This window comes from Centroberyx gerrardi, chromosome 13 (genome assembly GCF_048128805.1).
Source record: "Centroberyx gerrardi isolate f3 chromosome 13, fCenGer3.hap1.cur.20231027, whole genome shotgun sequence".
Taxonomy (NCBI): Eukaryota; Metazoa; Chordata; class Actinopteri; order Beryciformes; family Berycidae; genus Centroberyx; species Centroberyx gerrardi.
This window is the reverse complement of record NC_136009.1, coordinates 22,859,295-22,876,889: the sequence shown is the minus strand read 5'-3', so window position 1 is coordinate 22,876,889 and position 17,595 is coordinate 22,859,295. Positions and strand designations below refer to the sequence as shown.

The window sequence follows — 17,595 nt, the reverse complement described above, 5'->3', positions numbered from 1 at the left end:
AACACTTGGTGTTTGGGGACCATTAGCCATGCAGAGCGGTTGATTACATTGTTGTTAAACTGGTTTGGCTACTGCTGGAGGGGAAGGTAATGGGGATTAGGCTGCGGGTGGTGGTGGTGGTGGTGGGGATGTGGAGGGAGGTAGCCAAAACCAGGTTGGTTTTTTTTTGTCATACAGTACCACTGCTAAGGATGTAGTTGAGGATTCAGTAACAGTAATCTGAGATGTGGTCAGGCTCGACTTTGATTGCTCAGTCTGGAAGTCCTCAAAGGTGAAGATTTCGGCTTTCTGTTGGACCCCTTCAAAGGTCTTCATCTCCTTCACTTCCTTTGTTGACACGCAGGTGACCTCTGACCCCTGCACCACCTCAGAAACCCATGGAGCCATGGCCTTCTTTGGCGAGCCAATCCCTTTTGTCATGTCAAACTTTTTGGTCTCCATCTTCGGACTTGTCTTGGCGTCTATCCCAACAGCTGTGTCTTCTACGATGGTTGGTACATCTTTCTCTTCAGAGGCAGAGAGGAACTCCTCAGAGACAACAGTCTCTCCTTTCTCAGTAGGAGTGTCCACCTCTCCACCATCGGTGTCCATCTTGTCCTCCGCCTCCTTCAGGATGATGAGCGTCCCTCTCTTGTCGCTGATGGCCTGGGACACCTCCTGTCTGACGGCTCCGGGGCTGATCTTTACCACAGACCTCTCCGACAGCTCGTCCTGGGAGTCGGGGGTCTTCCCCTCCTCCCTGAGGGTCCCGTCCATGAAGACATCGTCGTCCATGGTGGTGGACAGACTGATGCCGTGCGGCCCGGAGGAGGTGGCCCCGTCTGTTATGTTACTATCCACCACGTATTTCACCACATATCCTGCCGCCTGGGGAGACACTTGGCTTATTGACACTAGGTTGTTCAAGTTAATACACAAGAGGGGATTAAGTGGTAGAGACAGCCAATACACAGTATAACTGAGCTCAAGAGAAACTACATATATAAAAGACACACACTTATAGTGGGCTTGATATGTATGTGGACAAAGATGCACTGTTTGATGCATCTTAACCTCTTTTCCCTGCACAGATTGCAGAACTACCTCTCATAGAACTGTGAATGGTGCAACGTGTGATACTTTACATAGATATGACTTTTACAAAAGGAGGAACCATATCCAAAAAGGAGTATAGTTTTTTACCTGACATGCATGAATACAACTTAAATTAAAGCTGAAAATCTGAACTTCTACCTCAGTAATTGTGCTCTTTCACATCCAAAGTAATAAGATCCAAAAAATCAAAAACACTGTGCCAATGTCCAGATATGTATGGAGCTCTGTAGATACAAATACAAAGAGAAACACACAGCGATACACAAACAAGCTCAGGTTTAAGTGTGACAAACAAATTAGCAGCAGTTTACCTCAGTGGCATTAGCTTCCAGTTCCTTCTTTGTCTCATCTCCCATAGGCTGCTCATCTTTAGTCTGCAGAAAAAAAAAAAAAAAAAAGGTGTCATTCAGAACGAGACAGATAATAGAAAGGACATGTCCAGTGTTGCCATGGCTGCAAGTTCCCATGAAGGAGATCTGTATCCCAAAGCTCCTCCAGAGAATCAGCATCTTTTTCATTTCAGTCAGTCAGACTCTTTTGATGTTAGTGACTCGTCTTCAAAGACTGTAATTAGTGCCGCTCATTCATCCTGCATGATCTCATCAGATTATGTTGCACAACACACACAAAGGACAGGATGAGAAAGTTTGATAAAACTACTCCTAACTCCAGCACACAATCATATTACTGATTAATGACTGCACCATCCATTACCCAGACAAATTATTAATATGTCAATCAGCTGCTGATGAGATACAGTGAAGACATAAAGCAATATTGGCAGAGAGACACACAGACTCACTGGATTAAAATGTGCAATTTTATTCACGCACAAACTCTGAATGACTTTACACAGATTAATTTCCTATATCAAAGTGCCCATATTCTCTTATAATATGCACAAGACCCATCTGGAATATAAAATATACCGCACAAGGCTGATTCTGAATATAAAATATTCTGCCCTAGACCCATAATGAATATAAAATATCTCTCATTACAAAAATGCTTCTGGTGTATCCTGCGTGTGAATGTGCTAGCGTGTGTGTATGAGACTCCTCGGTGATGTCATGCTCCACACACACATGCCGTTAATTAGCCTGCCGTGGAAAGCAGCTTACATCCTGCGGGTGCAGCGGCTCTATCATGGGTGCCTCGTCTGCTTTCGGTGAGCGGGCGGGAGACGAGGAGAGTCTCTTCTCCCACTCCGTCATGCCTGGGGTGCTGTCGCCCGTCTCCAGGAAGGAGCGCTTCAGTTCGCTGATGTTGCTCTGGTGCTTGACCAGCTCGTCGGGCGGCTCGGTGTCCTGCGGGAGCCGATCAACCACGATACAGGGAGATGAGGCCAGGGGCGGCGCGGAGGGAACGGCGGCCATGCTTTAAGTATGCAACGGTAGCTTGCACATCCAATGAATAATGGTGGGGGGGAAAAGTCGGGAGGCGTAGAATGCAGTTGATACTACACTACCAGTCAAAAGTTTGGAAACACGCATTATTCTTTATTTTACTAATTTTCACATTTTAAAATAATAGTAAAGACATCAAAACTATGAAATAACACAAATTGAATTATGCAGTGACCAAAAAAGTGTTAAGCAAATAAAAACTCTTATATTTTAGATTCTTTAAAGTAGCCGCCCTTTTCCTTGATAGAAAGGCAAAGGCTTTGGAAAGAAATTCATACATAGGCATCAACTTCACTATTTATATTTATCTAAAAACAAATTTCAAGCATTTAAGCATAAGCCTTTAGATCAAAATGGCTTTAAGTTAATGAAAAACATAGTACATTCAATCAGGTGTGTCCAAACTTTTGACTGGTAGTATATTTCTGAGGAAAAGGTCTAAACCTGAAACGTCAGCTGATGCAGACCTAAATCAACTGCATCCTACACCTCCTGATTCTTTACACAGTTCGTGGGCCTGTTTTGAGAGGCTGTGCAGGCTACCTGTGCAGCGGTGTACATTTATGGCTTGCATATACAGCAAAATAATGGCAAAAGGTCCATCCATGTGGTGGCTGTTAACAAATACAGTAGCTTGTGCTTAAATGCTAAGGCAGCATTTAGGACGAGCTTAATTCAATGAAAATAAATGGTTTCATGCATAGTTTTATGTTTAGTACAACACTCCCAATTCTTGTTAGAATTTGAGAACCTCTGCAAACCTTGACTTAATCCGATCCATTTGTTATTTCTTTATCACTCACACAAATGAGTTTGGTTGCTCACAGTAAAGTCACTCTGTTATGGTAGATATTATCTCCAATCCACACGGGAAGTCCAGAAAAAGTATCCAATACTGACAGAGCTACTGGTGAGTTAGACTTATTTGACAGCAGTCCAGTTAGGATTCTTCATATCAAAGTACCTGCATGCATATTTAGATCATGCATCGTTCTCTTACCAACCTCTAGCATCAGATTACTATGCCTGATAAAAACGTTCTCCCCTTTTACTCGTCTTATGAAACTATACTGTAAAGACAAAAGAGGGGAGAGGAATTGTCAGTTTAAGTTTGCTATGCCATGTTAAATTGATTATGTTTCATTGGGAGAGATCGGGAGCTTTGTCTTCTATGGCTGTGAATGACATGATGGTCAAAAGTCAACTCACTGCAGAGTTATTGTACCACAAATGGATAAAAAAAAAAAGAAAAACCCTGCATACCGTACAATCCATTTGATTGTTAAACATAAGGTGCAGCAACAGAAACCTTAAAATCATTCCACCATTTACAAAGAAAAGCACTTGAGAAATGAGCTGGAATGGTATGTTTAGAAGCAGCGACAGCTTTGCAGCAGTCTGTGAAGTGAATTCAGGGGTGACTGGATGGTCAGTCCGGTGTGTGGCGTGTGAGTGTGTGTCAACAGCAGCAGGCAAAGGCAAAGCGGAATGACGGCACAACGTGACTGATGGCGTCTGGGTAGCTCAGTGCATCCGGCGGTGGTGTGATGCAGTGAGCTGGGCCATGAAGCGAGCCCAGCGTACCTGAGTCCGCATCTCAGAGTCTTCCTCTGCCTCCGACTGACAGCAAGTAAAGAGGAGAGCACAGAGACGGCGTGAGACAAGGAGAAGCACCGATAAAAGAGATAAGACACAGAGGGCAAGACGGGCAAAGGGGGAGAGAGAGAGAGCGCAATAAGAAACAGAGATAAGAGAGGGGAAGGGTGGTGTGTAGAAAAAGAGAAGAACAGTATAGGAGAGGAGTATAAGAAGAAAATGTAATGTGGGCAGTGGGAAAGACGTAGTGACATGTAGGAAATTGCAGAGACAGGGTGACAATAGAAAACTTGTGAGAGAAAAGCATTGTGTATATTAAGTTTTAAGTGTATGCACTTTATATTAAGGGGACCAAAAACTAAAGGGTCAACAGTACAAACAAGATGCATTGCATGCTTCACATGCAGGACTTCATTATATATAAATCCTTTCAAATGTTTTAAAATAAACATTCCACCTATGATTCAGCATCACTTTACTTCTCTTTTCCACCACTTCTTCTCTCATGCCTTAAACTCTTGAGGCTTTCCTCGATGTACAAACCTCTGTGGCGGTCGTCTCTCCATCAAAGGCAAAGTCAGTTTGTTCGCTGTCAGTCTGCTTTGTCGAACAGACCAAAACCATTCCGATCGGCAAGCAAGAAAACGAGAGAACCCAGCTTGTGAACGTTTGAAAATGCATCACTTCTCAACAGAGACTCCTCATAACCACAAATGGAAAGAATGGAAATGTACTGGTTGTTTTTGTAAGCTTCACAGTATCAGACAACACCAAAGATTAAGGTTAGCAAAAGAACAAAAAGGCAAAAGAATAGTAAGCAAGCAAAACAGACTCAGAGGAAGTTGAAACCTTCGGTCAGTCACTTTAACATTTAAGCATAATATCATAGAGTTCGCCTTGGATTTGGAAAGGCTACATCCTGTTCTATATTCATTGAAATCCAGTCCAGGTAGGTAACACATTAGCTGTGTTGTCACTATGTAAACATACAACTCTGGATATACAATAATTTGATTTGCTGATTTGGGTGATGAACAGTAACCTGACTTTCAGGCCCCCCCTCTTCACCATGCAGGATGACAGGATGATCTGGATGTTTTAAACTTTCACAGTCTCTCTGCATTACAATATACATTACACTGCCGCCATTTGTAATTCAAAAGAGTGTTGCTTGAGGGAAAAATCACAACTTAGCACTCTAAGCTGCTTCCCTAAAAAGCTGAGGGGCTTTCTGGAGCACAAGTACAATTTAAATGATTTATCGTACTTTGTGCTGCTTTGCTTGAGGCAGATAGCAACGCAGAGAGACTGACTGACTGAATGAGGGCACAGATGTATGTGGAAGTGTTTCCATGCAGCTGGTGTTGATCTTGTAGCAGTCTACACTATAAAGCTGTGAATGTAGATGATAACACTGAGATGGGTTAGGCACAAAGCTATAATGTCCTTAAATAAGGGGTTTGGTGAAGGATTAGTAACTGAATGAGGATAGGTGACTTCTTCAAATCCCCATAATCTCTAACAAACGCACAGTATTTAAATATTTGTATGAGGGATTTTTTTTCCATTGCAGCATGATGGTGATATTGTTCCACAGCTATTTGTTAGTGAGGCTGCTAAAAACTAAACTGGTAAAGACTATCAACAAGAAGCTGAACTTGACTTCAATGTGAGTAAATCACTCCCCAGTGGCACTCATTGTTTGTGTCTAACCCTCTCGTTAAGGTGGAGCAGATACAAGCCAATCCATCAATTAAGAAATGGTGAGACTTGCATGTTCATCTCTGTGTACTCGTGATGCTGATGGGGATGCAGTCTACAGGATGAGAATGTGACCAGGCAGAGATGAGGTTCTGAAAGTAGGAGAACTGACAGACACTGGGACACACACAGTCTCCAGGTCGGCTCTGGACTGGTAGAAACAGCAGAGCGAGATACAGGACAGGATAAGGGGTTAACTGTTATAATGAACTGTCATTCTAAGCCAGAGGCGGGAATTGGAACACACAGGCGTACGCGCACACACACCTCCTCTTCCTCTGAACTGTCATGGTCATGGAAGCCCTGGGCTATGGAGGCGGTCAGGGAGGCTGCCTTGGGCTCCAGGTAGCAGAGGCACAGCGCCAGGGGGAAGGAGAGGGTGAGGGCGTAGGGGACAGAGAAGGAGGTGGAGAGCAGGAAGAAGAAGATGAAGAGGAAGCAGGGGATGAGCGAAGGCGACTTGATGGGCAGGAAGTGCTGCGCACATTCGGGGAGGAAGCGCATCTCTGACAGGTCGGGGAAGGTGATGTAGCCGTCCTCATCCAGGATGGAGGACAGGTCGGGCAGGTGCAGGGAGAAGGAGAAGAGGGTGCCGCCGCGGCCTTTGCCCTGCTCCAGCCTCTGCTTGCGGGCTGAGAGCAGCAGGGCTTGCTCCTCCAGCAGCGCGGCCTTGCGGTCGGCGCGAGCTTGCCGGCGGCGGCACCCGGCGCTGCTCTTGGCCGGACTGACCGACGAGGCCCGTTTGCGCGCGTTCTCCCTGCGCCGCCGACGCACTTTAGTAGATGAAACGGGGGACGAGGGGAGCGAGAGCTCTGAGCGGAGGGGGTCGGACGAGTATACACAAGGTGAGCACTGATGGGGTGAGGGATGATGGGAAGCGGGGATGAAGGGAAGGGATGAGATGCGTGTAAATGGAGAGGAGCAAAGGGGCAGGGGGCGAATACGCATGAGTGCACACAAGTATAGTGTGGGGTCAAAGGAAGGACAAGAAAAGAAAAGCTAATTAGTAAAGCGCACACAAGACGAGAAGCACTTAGGCCTAGTCTACTGCAGTGGGTAAGCTGAAAGCATCTGGGATATTATTCTCAACAGCAATACAGTCCATTAAGGGAGAAAAAAAAGAAAGAAAAGAAAAGAATCTTCTAAAAAGGACTTGCAAAAGACAAGTCACGCAGCAGCTACTGAGAAAAAAATGCACCATTCCCTCTGAGTGTGTAACCACCAACAAGAAGCATCTTCAACAATCAAGGCATGTTTGTACAAAATACAAAGTTCTTTGAACCAAAATAAAAAAAAACACCCATCCAAGCCTCTGAAAGGTTCTTTTATCCAACTCAAACACAGCAGCGGTGACTGAGCTGAAAGTGTTTACCTTGGTGTCGTGTCTGAGCGGGGTGGAGGGGGCGGGTTCTGATGTCCCTTCAGCGGGCATCTGGGCGTCCTCCTGCTCCGCCTTCTCTTCCTCTGCCTTCTTCTCTGGCGTTACCGTGGTGATGAGGTCTCCCTTGGAAATGACTTTAGCTGCCGCATCAGCAGCACTGTCCTTCATGAGGGTCTCATGGTTCTCCATGATGGGGGCTGGAGGACCAAGAGACAAACGCAGATGCAATGAACTGGAATCAGTGTGAATTTATTTAAAGTCAGGCATTCACAGAGAACAAAATGGCCTGTTTTCAACACCTAACAAGAAAAAATTTGAGTTATTCTAAATGCTATAAAAAATTTGAGCTTTTCATTTTTCGGGACAAAAGGATTTGATTTTGAATAGCAACGGCACATTGCCATTATGATGCCTATTGTGGCCATGTCGCTGCAGATGTGAATAAATGTGCCAGAATTTTCAGCTTTGCCAGCTTTCAGGTGGAAAACACATTTTTCTTCCTTTGAGAAGAAATTAGTTATTCAAGAGAACAATAAACTAATTTGCAATCCTAAAAAAGGGATTTTGCCATAATTTCTACTCACAAAAACTACCGGTGATTTACTGCAATTAGAGCAAGTTTTTTCACCCGCTCAGAAAAGACAAACAAAACAAAACAAGTAAAATTTGCAGAGCACTTCCAATACTGTATGTCTCTATTAGCACAGGTGGGCTGCTTAATTTAATTTGCATATGTAAAATGAAGAATTTTTGACGGTGATAAAATATCCCACCTCAAAACAAACTGGACAACAGAAACTAAATCCAAGGCCATTCATCAAAACACAGGTCCGCTCCTTACCTCCATCTAAGCTGCGGGACATGTTGTAGCGTTTGCTGGAAGAGCGTTCGAAGAAGGGAGCGGGTCTGATGATCTGGGAGCTGGCCCTGCGGGTCTGAGCCTGTGTTCTGCCGCTGTAGCGGAACTTGGAGCCGAGGCCCAGGAACTTCTTCGGGGGAGCCTCGGGGGATACGAGCCTGCCACGGTTACAAGCGCTCACATTAATCAAACCAGGAATAAAACACAGATTTAAGGTATGCCACTAAGCTTCTCCTTATTGGAAGACTCCCTGGAGATCTATTACCGTTGGGCTGGCTGCGTGAAATAGCCCAAGGGGGACCGTTTTTGCTTAAAGCTGCACTAGGTAACTTTGCAGACTGGGTTAGGGCTCCAAATGGCAATGAAAGGTAACTGCTTGAAAAATAGAAATCATGTAAGGTGATGTCACTAAACTGCACACAGCACACTCATGTTTACCAACCTGGGAGGTCTGTGATGCTTTATACCAAAAGATACTAAAGAGATGAGAAAGCAAAATGTCTCATGTTTGTGAGTCAAGCTGCTTTGTCTGGATGGAGCGCTCTCTGCTGTTAAGAAGATAGTTTTGTATTTTGCTCTTAAGTTTCATATTTTCAATTCCTGTGGGCAGAGAAGATTTCCCACCAGTGACCATTTGGCAAATAGGGCGACACAACAAATAGGGCAGCCCCACTTTGTGATTTAGGCTGATAAGTCGGGTGTATTTTTAGATAAAAAAATCTTCCCTAGTGCAGCTTGAACAGCTGTTTCATATAAGTCATAGGCCTTCTGGTATTTCTTACCTGAAGAAGGTGTGGTGCTCGACGCAGACCTTCCAGAGCCTCTTGGCGGCGCGATGATTTGGAAGCTTGAAACCGATCGTACTTTCAAACTGCTCAAACTGCAAGACAGGTGAAAACACGGCAAAAATCACAATCTCACATCACTCTTCTACTCATCAATTCTGATCATATTTATCTATTTATTGTTAACCACTTCTCTTTTGAATGTGTTTTCCAATTTCACCTCTTATATTTTGCTAGTCCTTACTTTTGTTTAACTCTGCTTTTTGATAAGTGTAACTCAACTGTAATTATTAAGATTTATGTATCTCGTTTTTTGTTGCTCACCTCGCCGGGCCGGATTTTGATGTAGAAATTGTTCCTCTTGTAGGAGATCTTGAGCACTTTGGGCCAGGCGAACCTGTTGATCCGCAACCTGTCTCTGTAGATGAGGAGGCCGCTGGCGCAAACCCCCAACATTATCTCCACACCCTCAGAGTCCTGGGGAAGACACACGAATGCACATGAAATAAAGAAAAAAAAAAGAGAAGATTAAACCCCTTTTAAACTGCATCAGGGTCCGTGACGTTTTTAAAAAAGAAGCCACTGACCACAACAATGCTTTTCTTTTTCCGTTCTGCAAAACATAAACTCCTATTCTATAAACTCTACAGCATATATGGGAGATGTATAGGAGCCGGAGCACAGCAGGGTAAAGTAGATGTAAACAGCGGCAGGTTTGTGATGGAAACAGGGTAAAGCAGGCAGGTGGAGAGTGGAGTCAGGCATTTGGTATTCTAATCTTCTCTATGCAGGTTGTGAGGGGTGACCATGAATAATGACTCAAGGGGCATTGAGTGGCAAATGCAACAGTGAAGACTCGGGATATGGATGAAGCACGAAATGAGGTTGCGGAGTTCACAAGGCTCTTTATTGCACAAAGAATAAGATGAGCGAGTGAAACCAACGAGGACTTTTTTGAGAGGGAAGCGTTGATCCAAAGCAGGAACAACCAGTCTGAAATAACAGTGAGTGCAGTGCGTGTTGTAAACCACAACTCGCACTTAGTGTCTAAAACCATGCATGAGGAGAAACCACACCAACACACACACACACACACTCAGGTAAGCACATGGAATGCAGCCTCTTACCTCTCCCTTAGCTGGAGCCAAGCACTCAAAGAGACTCCCTACCAACTAGGCATTTAATGAGAGAGGAGAGAAGACAAAAGAGGAATGCTGGTCTGATTTATTCTCCATTACAGTTTAGCAAAATTATGGCACTCACATATCCCAACGTCTACTCGGTACGATCAAGGCCGCTTCTTGAAATCCCCATTTCCTTCATTTTGATCTAGATCTATGAAGGCAATATCCTCTTTATCGCTCACATCTAGCTCCATTTTCACTTTCAAAACGCTTTTGATAACAGATTCAACAGATTCATATCAAGAGTGATGTTTGTAATTTGCCTTGCTGACAACAGCAGTCCTGCCGCGGTAATCCAGCTCTTTCCCTCTCTCTCTCTCTCTCTCTGCTGCCTGCGTTCTAGTGACGCGTTTGATCCCATCTGGCAGGCGGATTAGAAACAACAAGAGAAATCACTGAAGTCAAGCTGGGCTCCAGACCCCCCGTCCCCCCATACCCCCCTACCCCCCCAATCCACAGAGGCAGCAATGACAATGTCAGTCAATCAGCGGCGCAGCGGTGGCATGTTAAGCTGTGGCATTACTGTGGCAGCGGTGATGTTTCTGAAGCAGCGGTGTTGTGGTGCTGGTGGCAAGCGACACTGCCAGTTGCGGGAGTGAAATGCGTTAGATTTGTTGTCTTGCATGTGCAGAATACAAAAAGTCGACATGTCACTTGGGTATTTCCTAATCCATCTTGGAGACAACTGTCATGAATGGAGACCTGGGTGGCATTCTGGTATACTGTTTAATTGTTAAAGATCACTTCAATATTTTCTTGTTTGTAAAGGAGGTAACAATTGCAAGGGGGAGAGCAAACATTACATTTCAACAAGTGACAGTTACAAAGTTGATAACAGACACTTGAGGATGTATCCAGCTGCGATGACTGTCTCCAATTTTCTATTTCATTTCGCCAAGTGGTCTATGGACGTTCATGGCGTATTAATACGGATTAGTAATCCCTTAGAAATTTGTTTGACTTCAAAGAGACACAATAAATCTGAATACTGAATTCTGAGTTAAAATGTTATAGGCTCTTCTTACCTTGGCATGGTGGAGGTCCACGCCGTACATCGACAGCTTCTTGGCATTTTCCAGGAAGTGCATCTCTGCTACGGCTGGTGTCATCCCTCTGACAGAACGGGACAAAACAGATCATCATCATATTGGTTCAACAGGTACAGGTAAAGCAGAAAAGGTGCTGATCCTCTTTAAGCAATGTGGATATGCAGCAATGGTGCGATGGCATTGAATCCAGCGAGATCTAAAATGGAGTATTCATAATCTTGTTGCATAAAAGCATCTGCAAATGGGTACAGTTTTGTTTTAATGTATTTTATCGGTTTTTATGGGTGATTTTAACAAAGGCACCGCTCAGTATCATGAGTGCATCCATTTTTAGCATAGGTGGAGAAAATGGAAGCCATCACCCTGGCAGTCTTGTTGCCGTGCTCCACCCATTGAGCTACACAGAACCGCATCAAATTACATCCAAATCAATATAATACAGGGAGAATGGGAGCATCAGACAAAGGTCTACAGCCAGCTAGATCCATTTATAGCACAATACATACTCAATGTCCGTAGAGATATTGGATTTTGGAACAGAGCAGAAAGAAACAAGACATCTTAGGGTTGATTTGTCGCTTGTTAGATGACTGATTATTCAAGGCTATAAACATTCACCCAGACAGTCTAACTGATCGACTTGAAGTTGTCAGATTCAGGACTAAACAAGAGAGTTTTACAGTAAGGCTGTACAATTGGAACAAAAAACTGAAATTGCAATACTGAGCATTACAATTCCTAATTCTTAGAGGCTGCCTATGTTTCTTTTTCTTTTTAAATTTCTCAAATTTGGTTTTCAATCACAGGTTTTCATAACCTGGTAAGACCATCCTGATCACGTGACCTCACATTCTGTTTCACTCCACGGATCAGTCTGGACTTCTAGCCGCCCACATCGATTTCAGTGGGCGGGAGTACTTGCCTTGACAGACAAACTTCTTCAGCCAATCAGCGAATCAAAATTCAAATCCAGTCGGAAGAACGGCGAAAACGTATTTTCCGCCGAGAAACTCCGCTAGTGCATACTCTTGTTCTTGTTTAATTGTTGTTATTGAGTCTATTTCTGCAATAACGGCACTTATGGCTGTGTTTACTCTACTAACGTTAACGTTACCGCTCGTTGCTTCGGGAGACGCAGCGGTGGCCTGTATTTCACGTCATCAACTACAACGCAGTCCCTGATTGGCCCGGTTACATCATCAGCTACGACGCAGTCCCTGATTGGCCCGGTTACATTGTAATTTCAGGAAATCGATGTGGGCGGCTAGAAGTCCAGACTGATCCGTGGAACGAAACAGAATGTGAGGTCACGTGATCAGGATGGTTTTACCAGGCTAAGGTTTTCAATCACAGACCCACAAAACTATGTATACTGGCTCTGAGCAGAATTCCTGTCAGCAAACCTACTGCAAGTAAGTAAATATTAAGTCAACAAAAAGCAAATTGTCAATATCACATAGCCCTAATATTGTGGGAGAAGCAAGTTTGCAAGTTGTCTATATGGACTATTTGATTAGTCAATAAAATCCTCTGTCTATTGACAGAGGATAAAATCCTCTGTCAATCAAGGATTATATTCTTTAGTCAGAAACAGCTGTAGAAATGACTAAACTGACTTGTACTTCTTGTCAGGTTCAGGATTATATAAAAGAGTGTTAGAAATGATGCTGAGACTAACTTGTAGGTCTTGTGGAGCTCCATGACCTTCTCCTCTAGCTCTTTGGTCTGGTTGGGGGCGAAGCGCAGCTCGCTGATGTAGTCGCTGCCCAGTTCGTCCGGGTCGTAGTCTCCGAGTTCAGACTGCACCGTGTAGGAGCCCAGGACCGTGTGGGTGGCGAAGGAGCAGGGCAGGCGGCCCGAAACCACGTCATCCCTCAGCTGCAGGCACAGGTAGTACCTGGGAGAGTAGAGGGAGGAGGCGAGGGAGGAGGGAGAACCAGAAAGAGACAAGTTCTGTTTTTTTAAAAAATTTTTTTTTATCAATTTAGTTTTTGTTATCCAATCCCTTTTTTGGTGAGATGTTTTTATAAGCCCTTTGGGTTTTTCATCTAATCTCATCTGCACAATCTGTCATTTACCCCCCTCTTTTCACCCCCGTTTTAATCATTTTTGTTGCAGAATCAAATACCTGCCAATGAACGCATAGCAATCAGCTTAAATGAGCTGCTGACTCACCTTGTAATATCCTCAGACAACTGGGAAGGGTCCGGAGGGTAAAACTTTACGTTGAAAGCAAAGTTCCAGGGTCCAGCTGAGACATAACAGAACATTAAATTAGTAAAGCTCAATCTTACAATTGCATCTGCCTCATTTGGCCATTTCAAATCAAGATGAAATACTTGAGTGGTATTATTAGATTTACTTACTCCTGATCTGCTTCTTCAGCTCCTTGGAAGGGTCTAGCCAATTCTGCAACAGACAACCGCAAAACCAAAACCATTAATCACTGCCCAATTCCCGATCATTGTGAAATCAATTATTAAGGACCAGTTCCTGAAGTAGGACAACTTCACTGACCCCAGGACATAAAAACCAAGAGATTAATTACACATAGACCCTCAGGCTTTGGAACGGCCTGTCTGAGGAGCTGAGGCAGTGCCATCTTATAAAACAGTTCTTCAAATGCACTTTTATAGACAAGCTTTTGTAAATTTTTTAGTTATACCCATTTCATCCACCGATTTGCTTATTTTACTCTTCTGTAACCCTGCTTTTAATTTGTGTGCAGCATTTTCTTGTCCGTAAACCACTTTGTAACTTCATAAAAAGTGTTTTGCAAATAAAGCTGATTAGTATCATATTGTTGCTGATGGATAAAAAATGTGTATCTTCAAAATGTCTATGAGAAACAGGCATGTTTTTAGATCGAACACCATGCATTTATTAGTGTATTTTATGGGGTTTTGAAAGGGTTTCATAAACTCAAGGGTCAAATTTTCTCAACCCACAGAGAGATGTAATCCTTCAATTAAGTTAGTTAACAAGTTTACAAGGTTTTCCCATGGCAACAGCGATATTATAGGTTTCTGCTTTACCTTCTGATTCTCTATGTCTCTGTATGTGATGCCAAAGTAGTCCTTCTCCAGCAGGTTGAGGTGATCACATACTTTATCAAACAGCACTTGGCCCTTGGCTCGCTTCTGGGCAAAAACAAAAAAACAGACAAACAGCAGGTGATTTAACAGGGGGTCAAAGAGCAAGAGTCATCTGACAGAGTCATACTGGAAGCAAGATGCATTATCTCACCATGAGGAAAATATATTTAATGGATTGTACCAGAAAAATTGACTTAGGCTCTTATTTTGCATAAGAAAGGGGTTGCATTCCTGTACCTCTACTATATATTCAGCATCTACAATTATGAAAACAAACAAAAAACAAAACAAAAACAAATGTGACTGTCCATAAAAAAATGATGACCATCTCAGGCATTTTAAATTCAATTTTATGACGTCATAGGATTACATTTTCCTTTATCCTGAGGGAATAATAACTCAAAACTCATAAAAGAACAGAGATCAAATCTGGGCAAATCTAAGGAAGATTTATACTTTTGCAGAATAACAAGCTAAAAGTCAATTTTGGTGGAATTCTTAACATGCGATACATGCTTAATCCAAAGCGCGTGGCAGTACCGTACCGTAGTGCATTTTCAGCATTTTCAGTGAGACTTGAACCCCTAACCCTGCCAGTGTTTGTGCCACGCTCTACCAACTGAGCTTCACTGGATCAATTCCTCTATAAAAAGCATCAAATAAATACACCTTCAAATTCCTGAGGCTCAAGGTGAACAATCCTGTGAACAACATCATCCCTCTGAAGGCTAACACCGGTCGATGACACGTCTTTAAGTGAGCGCCGGGTGTCACTGGCTGCCGCTCCCTCATCTCCCCCAGAGGAGGAGGCTGCAGCTCAGCGGCTCATTTGGCCGGCTCCCAGAGGATATTTTAAGGTCCGTGTTACCACGACACACAAGCCTCCGCGGTACACACAGAGCCCCGGCCAGATCCCCACGTCTGGCTCCGCCGCGCCACTGTGACCACTTATTCCACCAGCAGGACGGGTCTGGCCATAACACACACACACACACACACGCGTGCTTCTGCAGAGTAGTGCACACACACAATCTATGGCACGAAGACTCAGGAACACACAAATTTAAGTATAAGGGCTGGAAGATATTGACAAAAAAATGTAATTGCGATTATCATGTCATCACAAGTTTTTGTTGTGATGATTTCTTGTGAAGAAAAGTGATTTTGTTAAAAAAAATTTGATTCATGGACCAAAGATTACCCGAAGCACTAAAACACCTTGTTTAGAAATGCAGTTTGGACAGCTCTCTCTCTTAATTAATTGCAGCCTCTGCGATTTGGAAATTGCATATGTTATTGCTATTTAGATTTTTTTTTTTCGATTAATTGTTCAGCTCCAGCAAGTACGCAGTAGAAGTAGCAGCAGGAGCACACTGGTCTTAGACACATACAGTACATACACACACACACACACACACACACACACACACTTCCGTCACTAGACACAGACACACACATCCTTTACACGAGGGGAGATCTGGAGTGTGTGTGTGTGTGTGATTTTAACAGAGCTATAAAGCCGGCGGTGGCAGATAGTTAATCCTACCGGAACATCTCGGAGGGAATTAGCAGGATCGTGTCAGACTGGCGCTGCCTTGCTGTGACTGTGGCTTCTCAACTCAACACTTAACCCTAACATTACTGACAGAGCTTTCACAAAAAACAAACAAACTGGTCGTGATCTGCAAAACTAGGTTTATTCTGTTTGGGTTTAGCCAAATAGTTGTCTCCAAAACAGACAGTCGATAGCAAACTGTGTGTGTTAGAGCACAGCGCATACAAGCAACCAATCCAGCTTGCGATCTGCCTTTCCTGGAGTTGTTTAGAAGAATGAGAAAAGCAGAAAAATGGAGGGAAAATCGATCTCATATTATAAATGAATTGGAGCTGTAGGGCCAAAATACCTGACATTCTGAGAAAACGTGAAAAACCTTATCCACGATCAATTTCATGATAATCTCTTCTAAAACAATCTTTGCCTAGGGAGCGAACAGAAACAGTAGCTGTGTGTTATGGAGGTTCACGGTGATTAACTGAAGAGATTGGAACGTGGGCCAAACCACCACTAAACCACTTACTGAAAGATAACATCTAGCATGCATCTAGCTTAGAGGTACGATAAAAAAAATACATCTAACTTACTGGCAGGATACGCGAAAGTATACCAACGATTTCTAGTCATAAGACAGTGAGGGGGAGAACAGAGTATTACTGTGGCACAGAAAACGATGAGAAACTCCTCGTAAAAGACATTTTTCCCACAGGAGAAAAATGAGTCAAGCTAGAAAACTGCGAGGTCAGGGAGATAAAAATGTAATATCTTAACATTCTGGTTTCGTTTCTAAAGGGATCGGGAGGAGGAAGGGGACTCCCCGCTGCAATTATCTGAGGATCCTCTGACCTCAATTGTATCACCGTGTGAAACAACACAAGCTTTAACTGGCCTGTGTTTTAGCCTTGCCTGTCAAGATGCTTTTTCCAACTGGTAGTTTCAGGCAAGCAATCTGATTGGTCATGATCATGATTTATTGGTTGCTATGCCAACTCTTGAAGTGACCAGGGATCTAATTAGCCATCTTTCGTGTTTTCTTATGAATGTAAACTACTTGAAAACTTTTTAGTTGGTATATATGCATTAGTAACTGTCGTATGAAATATATAATACCCAAGAGAACGGTTTTTACCGTGATTATGGGTATTTTCGTGCTGCCGAAGGTACCCGGCTATGCTTCATGCCTATTGCATCACCGCTGGACCCATTATCACAGCTCACTCTTTTTGTATTATTGATCTCTTAAAGCTGCCTGGTCCAAAAAGCTCAGGGCCTGACTGCAGCTAAAATGTAAAATGTGTGTGAGATGCTTTAGGGAAAGAAAAGGAATACAGTTACACGTATAGCCTGCCTAATCCTAGAAAGTTTTCACGATTTCAGACAGGCGACTCCTAATCATTCCAGTTTTCCTGCATTTTTTCTTCTTCTATCTTGTTGTGTTCCTCCTGCTCACACCCCTTCTAATGCACTGTAGTCCAAGGTCAGCTGTAAGTATCCCTCCTCTGATGTCAGTGTTAAGATGGTGGGGTGAGGTGAGCCCAGACCCGTGCCAGGGCCGCCTTGACCCAGGCAGCCCTGGCAGGAGGCAGGGCAGAGGGATTAGAGGATAGTAAACAGATGGGACAGGGTGATTCCTCTGGAGCCTCTCCGTCTGATACACACTCCAAACTTGCATGCTAACACCCTACGTGCAGAGACACACACACACCCTCTAAACAGTGATCTAACCTAGTCTCTACACTGTGTCTTATTAAGTTTATTAAATTTAAATGGTAATTAGGTAAGTTGTTATGAATACAGTATAAGCTCAGTTTGGACACATGCAATATACA

General features: G+C 43.6%; 1 protein-coding gene across 1 annotated transcript in view; it reads right to left on the bottom strand.

Moving 5' to 3' along the window:
* LOC139931008 (band 4.1-like protein 3) overlaps window positions 1–17,595 on the bottom strand; it is a 48,469-nt gene that overhangs the window by 9,242 nt on the left and 21,632 nt on the right. The window contains exons 5-21 of the mRNA XM_078287953.1: window positions 14,152–14,256; window positions 13,483–13,525; window positions 13,292–13,367; window positions 12,795–13,013; window positions 11,093–11,180; window positions 10,011–10,055; window positions 9,208–9,360; window positions 8,881–8,978; window positions 8,081–8,256; window positions 7,231–7,436; window positions 6,126–6,710; window positions 4,641–4,694; window positions 4,086–4,121; window positions 3,506–3,571; window positions 2,217–2,402; window positions 1,407–1,469; window positions 181–867 (exon numbers count right to left, since the gene is read on the bottom strand). Coding sequence (XP_078144079.1) covers window positions 181–867; window positions 1,407–1,469; window positions 2,217–2,402; window positions 3,506–3,571; window positions 4,086–4,121; window positions 4,641–4,694; window positions 6,126–6,710; window positions 7,231–7,436; window positions 8,081–8,256; window positions 8,881–8,978; window positions 9,208–9,360; window positions 10,011–10,055; window positions 11,093–11,180; window positions 12,795–13,013; window positions 13,292–13,367; window positions 13,483–13,525; window positions 14,152–14,256 — 2,886 coding nt within the window. The remainder of the gene's footprint in view (window positions 1–180; window positions 868–1,406; window positions 1,470–2,216; window positions 2,403–3,505; window positions 3,572–4,085; window positions 4,122–4,640; window positions 4,695–6,125; window positions 6,711–7,230; window positions 7,437–8,080; window positions 8,257–8,880; window positions 8,979–9,207; window positions 9,361–10,010; window positions 10,056–11,092; window positions 11,181–12,794; window positions 13,014–13,291; window positions 13,368–13,482; window positions 13,526–14,151; window positions 14,257–17,595) is intronic.